General features: G+C 47.7%; 1 protein-coding gene across 1 annotated transcript; it reads left to right on the top strand.

Annotated features, from left to right (window-relative positions):
* Positions 1 to 240: 240 nt before the first annotated feature.
* LOC149330644 (uncharacterized) lies at positions 241 to 15,751 on the top strand. The gene is made up of 5 exons (XM_089561270.1): positions 241 to 502; positions 6,543 to 6,787; positions 8,394 to 8,562; positions 10,643 to 10,783; positions 13,050 to 15,751. The coding sequence occupies exons 1-5, from the start codon at positions 424 to 426 to the stop codon at positions 13,271 to 13,273; spliced, it is 858 nt and encodes a 285-aa protein (XP_089417396.1). The 5' UTR covers positions 241 to 423; the 3' UTR covers positions 13,274 to 15,751.
* Positions 15,752 to 17,259: the final 1,508 nt, after the last annotated feature.

Below are 17,259 nucleotides of genomic sequence, written 5' to 3'. Positions count from 1 at the left end.
CCTGCTATTTCCTGTACTTGTGAATGTACTTAATAAGCATGAGGAGTGATCTGCTGCTGAGTAACAATTTCGTAACTGGAGTGAGTGGAGAATTCTGAATGCGGGTAACTCGCCACAGTGACCTTAAGTGGAATATAGATAAACGGCGACGTGTCTTCCATGGCCATTTTTCGAACTAGATTTGGTACTGGGAGGTCCTCGCCTGACCTTTTCCATCACACCTCCGACTGCCAGCTACGCTGCGCCATATTGAGAGCAACATGGCTGCGCGTTTGATATCACCCCTTGAGCGCGTGGGCCGAAAATAACATAAAAACATGCGTGCTAGGCAACTATCCTACCGTAGGTCACTGATAAGGCGCCAACGGTCGCCCGTACCTGTAGCCGGCACATAGGCCGGCACTCTCCCAGAACAATGGAAACATGGCAGCTGCATATCGTCTGCTTACCGCGTTCGGTTTCGTCTGCTCGCTCGCGGCGGCAGCCATGGACGTCGAAATTTGTGAGTTTGGAATCCATCCTCTAGTCCTGAGCTTATGCCTTTCAGCATCAACGGTATGAAATAGTACACTTCTTGCTAGACCTTGCGCTCCACCTCGGCAAGATATCATTTGAAAGCCTAACGGTACTTGACTCCGTGATTGCCATTGACTGATTATGCGCAGGCTAGGTAAAGCAGCTTTGACGAAAGCTGCCAAACGAGTGAATCATTTTCGGTCCGCTACCCCAATCTAATCTAAAGCGAACTCCACGGAAAACCAGCTTGGTTGAAAAAGAAACATTTTATGCATTGCCGCGGGCTCTGCTAATGCACAACGCTTTTCGACAGATGTCAATAGCTCGCTAAGAACCTCGTTCTGAGGCACAAAGAACTCACCCTGCGTTTTTAAGAGGATCACGCTCGTCATGGAATTCGCACATAAATCCGGAGATTGAGGACAGGTTGGCGTTGATCGACAGGTTTAGCAGAACTTCTATTTGTGCTAGATGGTTCATTGTACTCGAGAAAGGAAAACAGTAGCGCCGAAAACACACACACAGCTGAAGAACGACGTGCGCTGGTCCTACGTCGTTCTTCAGCTGTGTGTGTGTTTTTCGGCGCTACTGTTTTCCTTTCTCGAGTATCTGACAGGTACATTGCTGTCTCCCAGAAGAAAAAAAATCTGCCGTATCACTCGGACGCTCTGTGTCTTTGGTTTTTGTGTCTGCAACTTTGCCGCCAGCCTTGGCGACACACACCGGCGTAGGGATGGTGTGTACTCGGCAGTGGAAACTAAAACCGCCTTGTGCCGGTCTTCTGGCGAGAGAAGCAACGTACCCAACAATTCTGGACAAAAGAGTTTTTTAACTGGAAAGAGTTTATGAGCGCAGTTTGTTCATATATTGCAAGATTTCACTACAACAATCATTATATCCGCAGATCATCCGTCAGCAGGCTTGAATTTTTTTGCTATTAACGTTTTGCTATCTTCAAAAGCGTTCACCATTGTTTTATATGGAAGTCTTAACTGCTCGGTCAGGTCAAATGTTTTAGGGGAAACCCCAAGGTGGAGTAAATTTGTTATAAGGGAGTAATTACTCATTGACATCCACCCGAGCGCAGCCATACGGCTACAGTGGAAAGCTATACAGCTTTCTCAGAAACTTCGTAAAGAAAAATTCGTCCTGGTTCGGGGTTCGAACCCGGGACCACCGCTTCACCGGAGCAGTCGCTCTACCAATTGAGCTAAACGGGACGGGAAGCTTACGGTAGGGCGAGGGCGAATTGATCAATAGCACGAAGTGGGAACTGCGATCGATGGAAACACCTTAAAAGAAAGATTTTGCTACATAACACAAGAATGGACCAATGCCTTCAATATTCCTGTACCAGTACCTTACAGTTTTCCAATATTCAAAATATTTGTCCAAGAATGTTGGAGATGTCCAACTGGAATCAAGTAAAATACACATGATGGCATGAATGAATGAAGGAAGGAAGGAGGGAAGGAAGGAAGGAAGGAAGGAAGGAAGGAAGGAAGGAAGGAAGGAAGGAAGGAAGGAAGGAAGGAAGGAAGGAAGGAGGGAGGGAAGGAAGTAAGGAAGGAAGGAAGGAGGGAAGGAAGGAAGGAAGGAGGGAAGGAAGGAAGGAGGAAAGGACGGAAGGAAGGAAGGAAGGAAGGAGGGAGGGAAGGAAGTAAGGAAGGAAGGAAGGAGGGAAGGAAGGAAGGAAGGAGGGAAGAAAGGAAGGAGGGAAGGAGGGAGGGAAGGATGCCACGTGGTTCCTGGAGAAGTGTATTCGGCTTGTAAATTATACGAATCTTAGGAACCTGAACCGTTCTTTCAAAATATTTCCGAAGTCCTTGAAAGGGTATGACATACACGTCTACACAGGCATACGTGAGGGGAAATTCAGGACAGCCGAGTCCTGTTCCGTGTTTATTTTCCCCCCGTACAGTCACGGTCGCACTGCTTATCGGCAAGACAATCGCTTCCTCGTACATTCCAGAACTAACATGCATGTTGCTACAGTTGGGAAACAGCGGTTGCAACTCTTTGTTTACTGTGCCCATGTGTCACCGGGACGTCGCTCTCGTGATTCAGGAGCGCATAGAGCTGTCGTAACTGATTCGCTTTCATATCAGATAAACCAGAATGTGCGTGCAGGATGCCAAACCCTTTGGTACAGGGCGGACTACAGCCCCGGCAGATTTATCGGTTATTCTTGGAGGGGGTGGTTGGGAAGGGGAGAAAGGTGGTCCTATCTGAATTATGCACTTCTTGAGACTTTTTTTGAACAAATGGGGTTCAGCATGATTTAACTGTATAAATTTTCTTACTTGCCACCCACACCCAGCCCCGGCCTTGCCCTTCCTATAACCATTTCAGAAAACCATTATATTCTACTGTCGAGAGAAATCTGAAGACTCGTGGAAGTATATTAGGAATTTCGCATTTCACAAAAATAACATGAGAGACTCACAAACTTTAGTAATTGGCGCACGCCCAGCACTTGCACGGGCACAGAATTGCAGCCCTATTCTTCAAAACAAGAAAAAAATTAATTTACGATCAATAAATTATTTTCTTCATCATGCAACGCTGTCTCCGCAACCAAAGGCCACCTACAGTGTACTCTAATAAAACACTCGACCGCATGACAGAAAAAAGGCGCAATGCAGAACATCGCGACGTCCACCTTTATTTCTCGTTTTTGAAAAGTGATTATCTTATTTATGCACAAAATGGCCTTACCATTTTGTCCAGCAAAGATTTTAAATGTAGCTGACAACGCTGACTTCGTGAAAACAGCTGTAGATCTTCGGAAAAAAAAAAGGTTTGGAAAGTCGCATCCACAATCGTAGACACCGTCAAAAGGGCCAGAATGTTTGCTCCTGGTATATATGCTTAGTGACTAATTACATATCTTTAGTTTGCAATCTATCTAAGAAGACAGGATTAACTTTCCTCTTCCCCAAGGCTCCTAAGGACTACCATGAACGCTGAGACCCACTACATGGCTCAGAAACAAACCGCTTGTCCTTTTACTTTTGACGAAGCCTGTACCTTTGTGAATGCGTACTGCTCTCTTTCTTAACACGATTTACGTGTTCACGTAAACCCTTGAATACAGAGTGGAACAGCAGTGGGCTGCAAAAGTAAAGCCGCCCTTCGCTGTTATCGATAACGGTAGCCCCCATAGAAATAAGATATAGACTTTTCCGATAATGCACCTTGAGTGCTAAAGTGATCCACGTGGCCCGAGCCCATCCGGTTCTTTTATAGTGGAGGCCCCCTCCGAAAGGCGGTACTACTATTACGTTCGGTTTTTCGCCCTACAAGAGGCCGTAGTGTTCGGGTGTGAATCCTGCCATTACCATCAACATCAGCCCATTCATACCCACTGCAGAACAAACGTTTCTCCCATCGATTCCCAATTAACCCTTACCTGCGCCAGCTGCGGCCATTCTAACCCCATAAGCTTCCTAATCTCATCACCCTATCCACCTCCCCTGCTGCGCTTGCCCTCTCTTCGAATCAACTACGTTACCCTAAGGGACTACAGATCCGGACCATCATGTCCATTTATTCTTCTTGATTTCAGCTATAGTCGTAAACAACTTAAGAATATAAGCGGCAAATGCCCCTCAAAGAAGGGGCCCCGCCGTGGTGGCTCAGTGGTCCCGAAAGACGCGGGTTCGATCCCGACCGCGGCGGCCGAATTTCGATGGAGGCGAAATTCTAGAGGCCCGTGTACTGTGCGATGTCAGTGCACGTCAAAGAACCTCAGGTGGTCGAAATTTCCGGAGCCCTTCACTACGGCGTCTCTCATAGCCTGAGTAGCTTTGGGACGTAAAACCCCATACACGAAACCAAACCAAACCCTCAAAGAGGACCTGCAGTCATTGGCGTCAACCGACCGCAATGATCAACCTTTATATAATCAACCTTTCAATGCCTCCCTGTTTCGCTCATCTTCTCGACTCACAAGAAACCTTACACATAGTAACTTTAATCTACCACCGAATTATAATGTTTACAACGAAAGATTGGTGCAGTTTTCAGGAGCCAAGGTTTGGAATGCTTTACCCTCAGAAATAAAGCAGTGTCATGAAACAAATAGAGAATTGCGAACATACTTTATGAGCCTTATTTGACATATGTGACAGTTGTCTTCGGTTTGTGTCTGTTGTACCATGTTGTTCATGAAAGATTTTTTTTTTTCATTCTGCTGTAAAATGCACATTATTTTATTCTTTCCTTGTTGTATGATGTATTTGGGTCTTTCGCCGTGATTTTGTGCTTTTCATTTTTCACAAGCGCTGTGTCATTGCCTTCATATATTTTGTTTCTGAACCCCACACTAGCCTCTGGCTATGGGTTCAGTCAGTGTTTTGGTAATTTGTATGGCAAAAGTAGAAATAAAATGAATGAATGAATGATGTCGTGGTTAGTACCCCTGCATCTGGTCGAGTGACATCGCATAGGGCTGGCAGGTGCAAGAGGATTAGACACGTGTTAATAAGGGAGTAATAACTTATTATAATCCACCCAAGCGCAACCATATGGATACAAGGGAAAGCTATAGAGTTTTTCAAAAAAAACATTATAGTTGACGGAAAATTCGTTCCGGTCAGCGTTTCGGACCCGGGATCTCCGCCTGTACGGGGCAGTAGCTCAACCGACTAAGCTAACAAGGACGGCAAGCATATTCTCTAAACATTGGACCAACACCGTTGCCAGTCTGCAAGCCGTTCTGGTCAGCTTATAACAATAGAGAAAAAAGTCCTGGTTAGCATAGTTGGTTTGGTTTATGGGTCTTAATGACCCAAAGCTACTCAGGCTATGAGAGACGCCGTAGTGGAGGGCTTCGGAAATTTTGACCACCTGGGGTTCTTTAACGTGCACTGACATCGCACAGTACACGGGCCTCTAGAATTTCGCCTCCATCGAAATTCGACCGCCGCGGCCGGGATCGAACCCGTGTCTTTCGGGCCAGCGGCCGAGCACCATAACCACTGAGCCACCACGACGGCTTGGTTTGCATGTTGGTAGCGCGACGGCCCTATGAGAGGCGGTGGTCCCAGGTTCGAACCCCAGACCAAAAGGAATTTTTTTTTCAACTACAAAGTCTCTGCGAAAGCTGTATAGCTTTCCTTTGTAGCCGTACAGCTACGCTTAGGTGGATGGCACTGAATAATTACTTATTTATCAAATATTACTCCATCTAGGGGGATTTACCTAAGCATTGGAGCAGCCACGGATAACCTGCTACGCCGTGAGTATATATGTTAACGCCATGGGCTGGAGGGCCTCATATGAAGGGCATTTCCTGCTATGTTCCTTTGAAATAAAGAGGAAGAAGTAGGCTTGGGCAGGGCATGTAATGAGAAGGCAGGATAACCGCTGGTCCTTAAGGGTAATGGAGTGGATTCCAAGAGAAGGCAAGCGTGGCAGGGGGCGGCAGAAAGTTGGGTGGGAGGATGAGATTGAGAAATTTGCAGGAATACGGTGGCCGCAACTGGCGAAGGACAGGGTTAATTGGAGAGACATGCCCTGCAGTGGGCGTAATCAGGCTGATGATGATGATGATGATATAGCTTTTCCTTAAGCCCCCGGTCAGAGCGAATTCCCTGCGGTGGGGCGAGATTATCCTTCAGTTTACATTACTGTCACACTCGCCAAGACAATTCCAGACAGGCTGCTTTATTTCTCCCCACCGTCTCTCATGCTTCCACCCCACCTTTCCTCCTGATTGTAACACCTGTGGCGTGCCCAGATCCACACTTTTCCACTACCTTTGGGAATGTCCTTCCCCAAAGGCAGTACCCCCCATTCCCAATCCCACTCATTCTTCCTGGGAGGCTGCTTTACGGACCGCTCAGCCCAACGACCAGAAATGGCTGGTGGATCGGGCTTTACGTGAAGCACTAGCCCGTGGACTCCTGGACCAGAAGGGGACCACCCTGGAAGATTTTTTTGTTTGTTTGTAATAAAGTTGTTTCCATTCATCCATCCACTCGCCAAGTTCCCCCTGAAACTGCCTTCCCGTACTCTTGCAGTGTACATGAGCGACGACTGTTGGCAGGGCGAGCCCGCACAGAAGCAATGGCGCCGGATCAACCTTGAGACAACGGGCAAGCAGTCCGCTGTGACGCTGAGGTCGCACAGGAAGGACTTCTCCTCCAGCCAATGCAAGTCCCGGCTACGAGTCATAAGCCCGGCGGGCTCACGGTTGACCATGTCCATCGAGGACCTGGACACGGAAGCCGACCCCAAGGAGAACTACTGTTTAGACTATATGGACGTAAGCAAAACGCCTTCGATGCAGCGGCCGCGACTGTCACGGGCTCGATTTTAAGGGCAGGGATAAAACGGCGTAAGACGAAAAGACCTTGCCGAACTATGCAAGTGACTGCGTTATCGAACCGTGAGGGTGCCGTTGATTTTTTAACACAGTGCTTAGGCATGGGTTGAGAAGACATGTACACTCGCCGAGTAAATGGAAGGCGACTTCGTCAAAAAAATGTCTTTAAATCTAAAGCATAATGGTCCATGCTTGTTGGTGCACAGTGCAATTCGCAAAATCCAAATTGGGCTGCACATACGTATTCAATATATTCAAGCTGCATGGATTTTTTTCGTGAATATTGCCTTCCACTGTCCATTTACTTTTGACGGCACCTGTACATGTTCTCGATCCACTGGAGCACATTACCTCAGGATTTCCAGCGCAAGCCTGCCAATCACGCGTTAGTGTAAAGGACGAAAAATTTGCAGTCCAGCTCGCTCTCGCTGAATCTGCCTGCCACAGGATGCATTTAAAGGCGCCGCGAGAAAAACTTCACTCAGTTTATTTTTCTTAAAGAAAAAACCAAGTGTTTGTAAGTTTGTGGTCCCGTTCATGCTTTTCCGGCAGCTATGCGATGCTATTGCATGTTAAAGAACTCCATGTGGCCGAAATCGCCCCGCTCTCCATTACGGCACCTCTCATAAACCATACACGCAGCGTTGGGACGTTAAAGCCCAGGTACCTTGTACAGGGGCCCACAGACATTTCAGGAGCACAGAAATTGAAACAAACCTTTATTGCTCGACATTCTGAGCAAGGAACCACGAACTGAGAGGTGTGTTTAGCTCTTTAATGCGCGATCTACACGGTAAGCCCTTCGATGACGCTCAACATGCGCCTCTAAGCAGCTATTAAATTAAATTAGGGTTTTGTTTTATGGTTTCGGTGTTCCGAAAACCATAGTGGACACCAGCGCCGTAACAAAATACGCATTTATTGCTGCGAAAATTGCACTTCAAATTGGAACAACCTTCTTACTCCTCGGATACGAACTAGTGACATCAGTGCTGAAGAGGGCTCCGTTATATATCAACCGTCTGGAAGTCGACGGCGCTGGTATACCCTCAGAGATCCACAACAATAAAAAATGGGAAGATAAGCAGTGGCTTTATCGCAGCTTGTGGAAATGACGGTTGGCGGCGATATTTGTATTTCAATCATTGTTATTTTGTAGCCCCACAAGCCATTACTTCAATGGAACTAGCCTCTTTCTCGATATAAAGCGTTAATCAATCAATATATATGGCCCAACTTCAATTTTCCCTCAGTGTCCCTGAGAAAACACGTTGTTTTTTTGAGGACAGGAAAGGCGCAGTAGCTGTCTCACTTCTATGTGGACACCCCGCACGCACAGCGAGGGAAGAGACAGAGGAAGAGTGAAAGAGAGAAGAAGAAGGAAAGAAGGGCCATAGTGGGGGGCTCCGGTATAATGAAAATTTCTTTCAGTGTTCCAGCTTACGCCCGTTTTCCCGAGCTCTAGATCCTTCCATTGATTAACTCCATGCAGTTACGCAACATTTAGCAGTAAACTCCTTATCACTCTCTCTCTCCGATCCCGAAGGTTCTCAATCTGGACTCTATGGTCAGCCGGTTCTGCGGTCTCCTGGAAGAAACCGTTCCCACGACGTACGAGTCGCAAGGCAACGAGCTGTACTTCAAGTGGAACTTCTTTACCGGCAATACGCGGAGAAGAGGGTTCAGCGCGGTCCTGACAGCGTTTACCGAACCAGGTAGTACATATGTGACAGCTCCGGATTAGTGCGAGACGGCACAGTTCCGACCTCTTGATGCAAGAACGCGAGTTTGTATTCGCCAGCACGTTTCACAAGTAAGCCTCTTGGGCGTTGCACAAGGCGTACGGTATCCACCTTTTTCATAACTTGTGGCGCGCTCTGGAGAGTGGCGAAAATTCGTACTCTACTGGTTGAAAGCAAACGCACGCGGGAGACGCAGGTGCAATCCGGTTCCGCAAGGAGTCAAGCTGCGCCTGCGAAGTGGCGTGTGCTTGACAGATGCTGCCATCTGTCGCATGCGCCTGTGACTAACATGAACTGCGCATGGAGCTGGCGGCTTTCTTTTCAACCAGTGGAGGTGGTGCGCATGCGCCGAGCAGCTGTATGAAAAAGGCAGATTGTACTGTACTGCAATATGCACGCGGTTCAAAGCGTACTTCGTATAATTCAGAAGCGTTACGGTTTGAGCGAGTTCTTTCTTCTTGTTTCGGAAATTTTTTAGCACACAACAGACAACATGAAAGGGGCACATGCACAGACGCAAACGTCAACTGGATTTTGTTGTGACTGCAAGAAATATATACGCTTTCACAATCAGGATGATCCGTCAGAATAAAAATAAAAAAAAAACAACCGGAGCGACATACGCGAATGATCAGCCTGGTTGCGAAAACATGAGTATATTTCTTGCAATCACAATAAAATCTAGTTTACGTTTGAGCTTGTGTGTCCATGTCCGGTCTCAAAAACTTTTACAAGTATTTCGAAAATACTTAGCAAGGTGCTCTGTACAAGGTGCGAGTGCTAAGCGACCACACCATTTTGTGTTTTAGTTCCGAAACCATACCACTGAGTACAGACACAGTGCTCCCTTGCTTCAAAGATTCCCTTCATGCAGTACTTTTTAGCGCCTTTGCAACCTCACCACGTCGTTTAGATTTTGCGCGTTTTTATTACAGTTTTAACAACCGGAGCTGTACTGCAGTACATGTGCAGGGTCTTCCATTAAGATAAACACAGGAGCACGCGATCGTGTTTAATCACACCTCAATCCGCAGAGCGTCACCCGAGATTTAATTACGTCATATTACTGTGCACAAGCCTGAGAATCGACACCCCCACACTGACGCAACTTTTGCCTGCTTGTTAATTAGCAGGTATCCATCATTAGGCTCATACGTGTTCGCCCTAGAATAGGACTACACTCTACTCCGAGCCAGCCGGATGCCTAGTGCGCATGCGCAGCAGTCGCAGGTGAGCGTCTCCGCAAAGCCACCAGGTAGCAGAGTGGTTGGGTGTACCAACGCTTGTACGCCTCCACTACGCTAAAAATTCTTTATCAAATTTTATTATCGTATTTGATTCATAACTGCACAGCAACTAAAAGAGGACGGCAGATAAAGAAGACCGAGCAAAAAAGACTTCATTCTGGTCAAATTTAGACTTAGAGATGTATAACCTTCCACCATAAGGACCATGACCAGCTGGTCGGTGAGGGCCGACGACGGCAACACCAACCAGTAGGGAGGTGGGGAGGAGGGGGTCAGGGTAATAGACACATTTAGCACACTGTGTACCGTGTTACCGTTACCGGAGTACCGGCAGCCCGCGCGCCATCAGTGGGCATGCGTAGGTCTCCGTGAGGGCACCAGATGGCGACGCGTACCCGACAGCTGTAAAGTAGACAGCTGTGACAGCTGCGCGGGCGCCTATTGCTTGACCAATCAGCGCATGCGAACTGGCGGTGGGCGGGCGGTATGCTAAAGGAGTCTAATGGGGGGTTGTAGAGCTGGCGGACAGGGGAAAATGATGAGCTCCACATCTGAATAGTGAACTGAGAGAGAAGTGATCAGAGGTAAAGACGCACTGGAGTAACGAGGGTGTTCAGCCGGATGGCCCAGAAGGTGTGTAGTTGTGCTGCAATTAGGCTTCGAAGGGAGGGGCACAGAAAATGTCTGTAGTGAGTGCTGAAGTTGTTGGTAGTGCCGTCTGACGGTAATACATATTAGGCGCCGATTGTTGCGAGTGCTAGAAAGAATAATTGTGGTCAAATATTTCCCCTCATAAATCCTCACAGAAAATGGCGTAAACTGTACGAGTAACAGTACAGGAAAAGACAGCCTCTTCCTGTGCGACAACGGACGCTGCATCGACAGCAGATGGCGCTGCGACGACAGGAATAACTGCGGCGACGCGTCGGACGAGAAAGGGTGCCGAGGTGAGACTCTAATTTGAAAGCAGTGTCTGTTGTCGACCCGAAGACTCCAATAGCCCTTACTTGGAGCGGAGATGCAGTGATATAGAATTCTCACGAAAGATAGATCACTGATTTAAGCATCTCTTATCATCCGGAAGAATGAGGTGATGATCATTTGGCAGACATTCCCAGGTTGTGAATAGCAGCTCACCAGCATCCCTCAATCGAAGTATACGGCAGTTATATCTTCACAGTACTCATATCGGGCCGGAACTTGGAGGCTAGAGAAAAGGATTGAAATTAAGTTAAGGACAGCGCACTGAGCTATGAAAAGGAGAATGATAGATGAAACGTTAAGAAGAGAGCAGAATGGGACAGGGAACAAACGCGAGTCAATGACATACTCAAGAAAATGGTATGGCCAGGGAATGTAATGTGAAGGTAAGATAACCAATGGCCGTTAGAGGTAACAGACTGAATTCCAAAGAAGGCGAGCGTAGTCGGGGGCCGCAGAGTGTCAGGTTGGGGGATGGCATCAGGAAGTTAGCGGGGATAAGGTGGTCGCACCTGGCACAGGACAGGGCTAATTGTAGGGATATGGGAGAGCTAGAGGCCTTTGTCCTGCGCTGTACATTGTAAGGCTGATGATGATAGTGTCATACGGACTCTAGTTTGGAGCTTTTGTGAATCCGGCTATGACGAACAGGGACTCACGTGGTCTTGACCATGCTAGAGAGAAGGTGGGCCGATAATTTCTTGATAATCACAGAGCGAACAAGGGAGGGAAAGCCTCAGGCTGCTTGCCGACGTTTCGACAAGAGGACTTGTCTTCGTCTAGGCAAAGCGTTCATCATTGGCGGACCGCAGCGGTGGCCTAGTGGTTACCCGTCCGCCTCGCATGCGGGAGGTGCAGGGTTCGATCCCCAGTACCGCCGGGTACCCACCGGTGATACTATGGGTATAAGCTTCTCCTGGCCTGGTGCTCGGCTTAAACAGGGTGAAATGCTTGGAAATGGGTCATTGGCCCCAACTTGAGCAAACGAAAATACCTTGTGGTATGGCGCTCTTTTGGCCATAGATACCCTTCCGCCATAAAAATTCATCATCATCATCATCGTTGGAAGGGTATAAATCGCTCCCGGGAGGAAGGCAAAGTGAGTGGGAGGGGGCGCGAAGTGGGAAGGGTGTTAATGAGTAGGGTGAATCTTGTCCAAGCATGATGGCTGCTAAACAGTATGAACCAGTTGACCTGCAAGACTGTAAAAGAAAAAATGCCAGTGGTCTTGGCCAGTAGAATGGCACTTTTGGATGACTCAGAGGGGAAGAAATAATGATCAGTACGTTATAGAGTCTACAGAGGAATGGTGAAGAGTCTGGCACACCTGGTAGCAGTTGCGACAAAAGTGTGAAATAAGAGGTGCTCTAGCCCTCGGTCGTATGAGTCAGCTGGCTCTGTAGGTACGGTACACAGCTTATTCCAACGCAGAATCTTTAGCTCAGAGCTAAATTCGGCCCTCCAGTTAAAGCCCGACCACGCGTCACTAATCAAACTGAAACTCGCTTCAAGGTCTCGCCCTTGCCGTGCCTCCTCGTTGTTAAAGGGACTATGAAACAAATTAATTGAGATTACGTAAAGATAGGCAATCCATCACTCGTCACCCCAGCGAAAGAATTTTCGAGCTAGCATGAATAACAACGAAGTTATAGACGATTAAAAATCACGCTCCTCCTCTCCCCCCTCAACTCATACACGCGGAGCACCAAGAAAAAATAAAGAAAACAGCTCCGGGACTGGGCTCCGCCCATGAATACGTCATTCGCTGACGTTCGGTTTACGACTTCGCTCCCAACGAAGACACCAAACGGCCCGCGAATTTTAAAAAACGCGATTTTTAAAAAGCCATAATAAATTGCCGGCTCAGTTCCAAAGACTCATACTTGGTGTCAGTGCTTCTGAGCATAACTTCTAACATTTGCAAGCGGCTTTTAATTCTTTTCATGGTCCCTTTAAGCGCCAAGCTGGGATGCACACAAGCGGAACCCGATATTTCAGTGACTTCCAAGCCGACCGGCATCGCGGCTTGAGGACGATGAGGAGAAAGGATCGCTGTAACACAGTGTTGCTCGCTGCCGCTAGGCAACCCAATCTTCGCCGCTATTGCAGCGCCTTCGAAGGCCCGCACGGAGCACTTCCACTCGCGGGGTGCTGGTTCCTTTTGCATGCGCTAAGCTATTATATACTCTTCGGGCGGATCAATCAAACTGATCGCCTGATTTTTTTTTTCAGGAACGGACCAGTACAAGGTCATCCTAACCATCTGTGCATGCCTCGCGGTGGTCATCATTGCAGCCATGGTGGCCATAGGCATGTGTTTGAAGTTGCGGAACTCTCCGCGCCGTGGCGCGACAGTCGGCAGGCGAGCGCCAGTGTTCAGTATACCGGTCGGCCGGCAGAACTCGAAGTCATCCGCTATACAGTCAAGCATCGAACGTTGTCACAGCAGCGCCTAACTCTTCAGTACATCGTTACTAAGCTGTTGCAGCGATGGCTTGCAGTACAGGAAAGGTCGTTCCATCGTCGTCAACTTACCTCAACTTATATAGTTATAAAATACGAAGGGAAGAGACTGACCAGCACGACACCGTTCAACTTTGGAGCCCGCCGCACAAAGGGCAACTTCCCTCGTGGTTATGTTTAATTTATAGACGCTCCCACGAAGTCGTCAAAACCATCGTCACAGTAGGCAATGGGCTGTGGGAAGCGCCTGCCACAGCCTGCACCTGGAAGCGGAAAGAGTTGACGTGCGAATCTCCCCGGGCCCACGCGCTTCAAGCAGTCCAAAAACCATCTGCTCCGAAGGTCGTGAAAAGGCCCGTTTAATCTTCCTATTACCGGCAGGAGAAACCCATTGCTCTTTCTGATGTGTTCTGCAAGCAAGATGGCGGCGTCCTGGACAAAGCGTTCTGAACGGCAAAACAAGACATGCGGACATGCTGAAATCTCATTCGTGACGAGTCCGAGACTTATATATACAGTGGAACCTCGTTATAACAAAACGGTTCATAACGAAATAATTAATATAACGAAGGAATGACGATTCCTTTTAGAAACTTGGTCAACACGCGCCAGGGGTGCGCAATTTTCACGGAAACAGCTACCAAGCGATGTGGAGGTGGCATCCGCCTAGCGTGAACAAAGTATGTGAAGCAACTTCAAGCAGCGCCTCCTCCATTTAAATGAAAACCACATCTCGGATATATCAAACCCGGAAATATCTAATTATTGTTTATATCGAAAAGTCAGGACATCCCCTTGAAGATCTCGTGCAAATGTATAGTTCTTGCTCGCGTTTGTGGAACTCATGCTCGGCCGAACACCGGGTAAATCTAACAGAACGCCACGCCCCTGCAAGCGGCGCTTCTAACGGCACTCTTCGATCACATTTCGTGCGCGGAGACGGGTAAGCTGCGAAGCCTTCGACACCCGACGGCGACGATAGTGCCGTGAAACCGAGTGACAAGGTGAACATGGGGGTGGGCTTGATCGTGGCCTTCGGTCTGTTTCATTTTACAGGCCACATCGCTGTCATGCGGTGAAACTAACTAAAGCCTAGCAGCAGAGAGAGCAATTAAAACCGAGCTGAGCCCGTGAGGCTCCGCCTTCATTTCAATGGCCCTCGCCTGGCGTGCCAGAGGCGTCGGGGAAACGAAGTGAACCTTGTTATTATTTAATTATTCTATATACAGTTTAATGGTAACAAGATTATACATCTTATTACAGGCAGTGTCTATAGTCCCAAGGCACCATCCGCTGCGGCTTCTATGCGAAGCAAGTTAGGCCTAGCAATGAATAGCGAGCGATGCGCTACCAATTCGCCAAGGCTCAGCATATCGCTGCTTCTTCGCTGCAAGAAGCGTGTCTCAAGAGTGGGTACAATGCATTCTTGCTTCTATAGGTTGCAGATAAACTTATCTACTGGTATCTGGGTTCGACTTTACGGGACCCTTTACGATTCCTCTTATCGCTTACTCGCCGCGATGCGGCGCCACTAACGGAAAGCGATGGCTTACATCATACCGCGAACCTTTGGAATGGTTTGCACAAAAAAAGAACCTTCGTCACCTAGTTGATGTTTATGCCGCTCGCATGGAGGAAGGCAAAAATTTAAGTGGGGGCGTTACGTCACGTTTTCTTAAGCTGCAAGTGAGGGCTTCATGCTCGTCGTCTCGGTGCGCTTGCGCATGCGCGGTTTTCGCCGCATGACAGGCAAGCAGACGATCTCATCGTGCGAAGCCGCTGGCAGCTGACAGGCGCGCCGGTGGTGCAGAGGACGCCGCCAACGCCACTGCGCGATGAACCAAAGAATCCCAGGAGTCCTTGCGTGAACACGTGACTTCCGGTACACATTTTGTCATGCAGCTCGCACAGTGAGGACCTCTCCTAGCCTTTCCCTCCTCCACGGCTGCTCGTTATTTACCGCTCTCCCCTTCTCACAGCACATGCGGAGCAGGGTGTTACACTCTATAGATGAATAGGCCTATACGGGAGTAAAAATGAAAAAAGGCGTCCTCTAGTGCACTTTTTTGTAAAAGGGTGTGCGCTAGAGGGCGGCTTACTCCCTTCTGTTCAGAGTGTAGAAGAGAGCCGAAGAATGGGTGTTAAGAGAGGGCTTGATCTGCCGACATCAGTTGACCCGGTTGCATTGAAATGGAGGAGGCGTGGCTTGAAGGGTCAATAAAAAATGCTTACAGTTGGAATGTGTCATCGCTTGAAGTCCAGTACACTTGGGTGAAGGTGTTACGAGCGATCTATAGGCCATTTCCAGAGCATTCTGTGCAGGTGTTTTGTTGTTTGCGCTTGTTGAACGCGCTTCAAGCCGTCAGTGACGCCTTTGAACGTCACAGCACCACCGACCCGAGAAGCGAAAGCAAAACTTTTGTAAACAGTTTGCAACGTTTACAAAAGAAATAAAGACATCTCAAGTCAGATATGTGTGTAAGTAATATCCTGCGAGGAAAGTACTGCGAAAATGACAAAATTCCATTTTGGCTTCGTTGATTGGGGTTTAACGTTCCAAAGCGGCTCAGGCTATGAGAGACGCCGTAGTGAAGGTCTCCAGAACCATATTATTAAGCGAAACGAGTAAAGAAAAACCTGGAGGCGTAACGTCATGGATTAGGTATATTGCGCGTCATTGCATTTGTTCACGCGATGTCCAGCTTATAAAACCTGCAGTAATCTCAGCCTTGTGAATAAATCAGGGCTCTCAAGCTTGTACGAAAGGCCAGGCATTGAGCTATAAACTATGCTCTACAAGACTCAGCAGCGCGCTATATCTGCGCCTTAACAGGCTTGAAAGCAGAAATCTCCGCGACGACCTCTTTGCGTGTAATGACGATTGGTCGAGCTCAAGGCGCAGCTAACATTACGACATGCGACCAGCTGAAACGCAGGCTTCACGAACAGGTTCTTTTTGTGATAAACATTAGCTATAAAAAGGTATTAAACCCTCGAGTAGAAACAAAATGATATGGAGAATGAGGCCGAATGAATCAAGTCCGAAACGGACCGATGATGAAGTCACAATTGTCCACCTATAGTATAAGAGGTTTGAGTCAGAACAGGCAACAGGTTACCCATTTGCCGTACGGCATCAATTCCTACGCCATTGTTACTGGACATCGTCTGAGGTGAATCGCTTTTCCGAGAAGATACGCTTTCTGCGCTCACAAAAAAAAAAAAAAACGGTCTCAACCGGATTTTTCTGAAGGGCGGGTTCAGGCTCGGACATTGTAGCACATCTATTCCAATTCCACTTTAAATTTCGCTCTTACTGAAGACGCCACGCCCCATTTTCGCCCATAAAATAAACAACATAGTCAAATATAATCAGCCTTTCATTGCCTCCCTGTTTCGCTCATCTTCTCGACTCACAAGAAACCTTACACATAGTAACTTTAATCTACCGCCGAATTATAACGTTTACAGCGAAAGATTGGTGCAGTTTTCAGGAGCCAAGGTTTGGAATGCTTTACCCCCAGAAATAAAACAGTCTCATGAAACAAATAGAGCATTGCGAACATACTTTATGAGCCTTATTTGACATATGTGACAATTGTCTTCGGTTTGTGTCTGTTGTACCATGTTGTTCATGAAAGATTTTTTTTTCCTTCTGCTGTAAAATGCACATTATTTTATTTTTTCCTTGTTGTATGATGTATTTGGGTCTTTCGCCGTGATTTTGTGCTGTTCATTTTTCACAAGTGCTGTGTCATTGCCTTGATATATTTTGTTTCTGAACCCCACACTAGCCTCTGGCTATGGGTTCAGTCAGTGTTTTGGTAATTTGTATGGCAAAAGTAGAAATAAAATGAATGAATGAATGAATGAATGAATGAATGAATGAATCGGACCTTGGGAAAGCGGGGCGTGGTCGCGCCTCAGGCACTGAGCAAGGGCGAAACATGTGGGACGAGATCGCAGTAGAATCGCTTCA

The sequence above is a fragment of the Amblyomma mixtum genome, chromosome 9, assembly GCF_055824585.1.
Source record: "Amblyomma mixtum isolate Tamu chromosome 9, ASM5582458v1, whole genome shotgun sequence".
Taxonomy (NCBI): domain Eukaryota; kingdom Metazoa; phylum Arthropoda; class Arachnida; order Ixodida; family Ixodidae; genus Amblyomma; species Amblyomma mixtum.
This window is presented reverse-complemented; position numbering and strand designations above follow the sequence as displayed.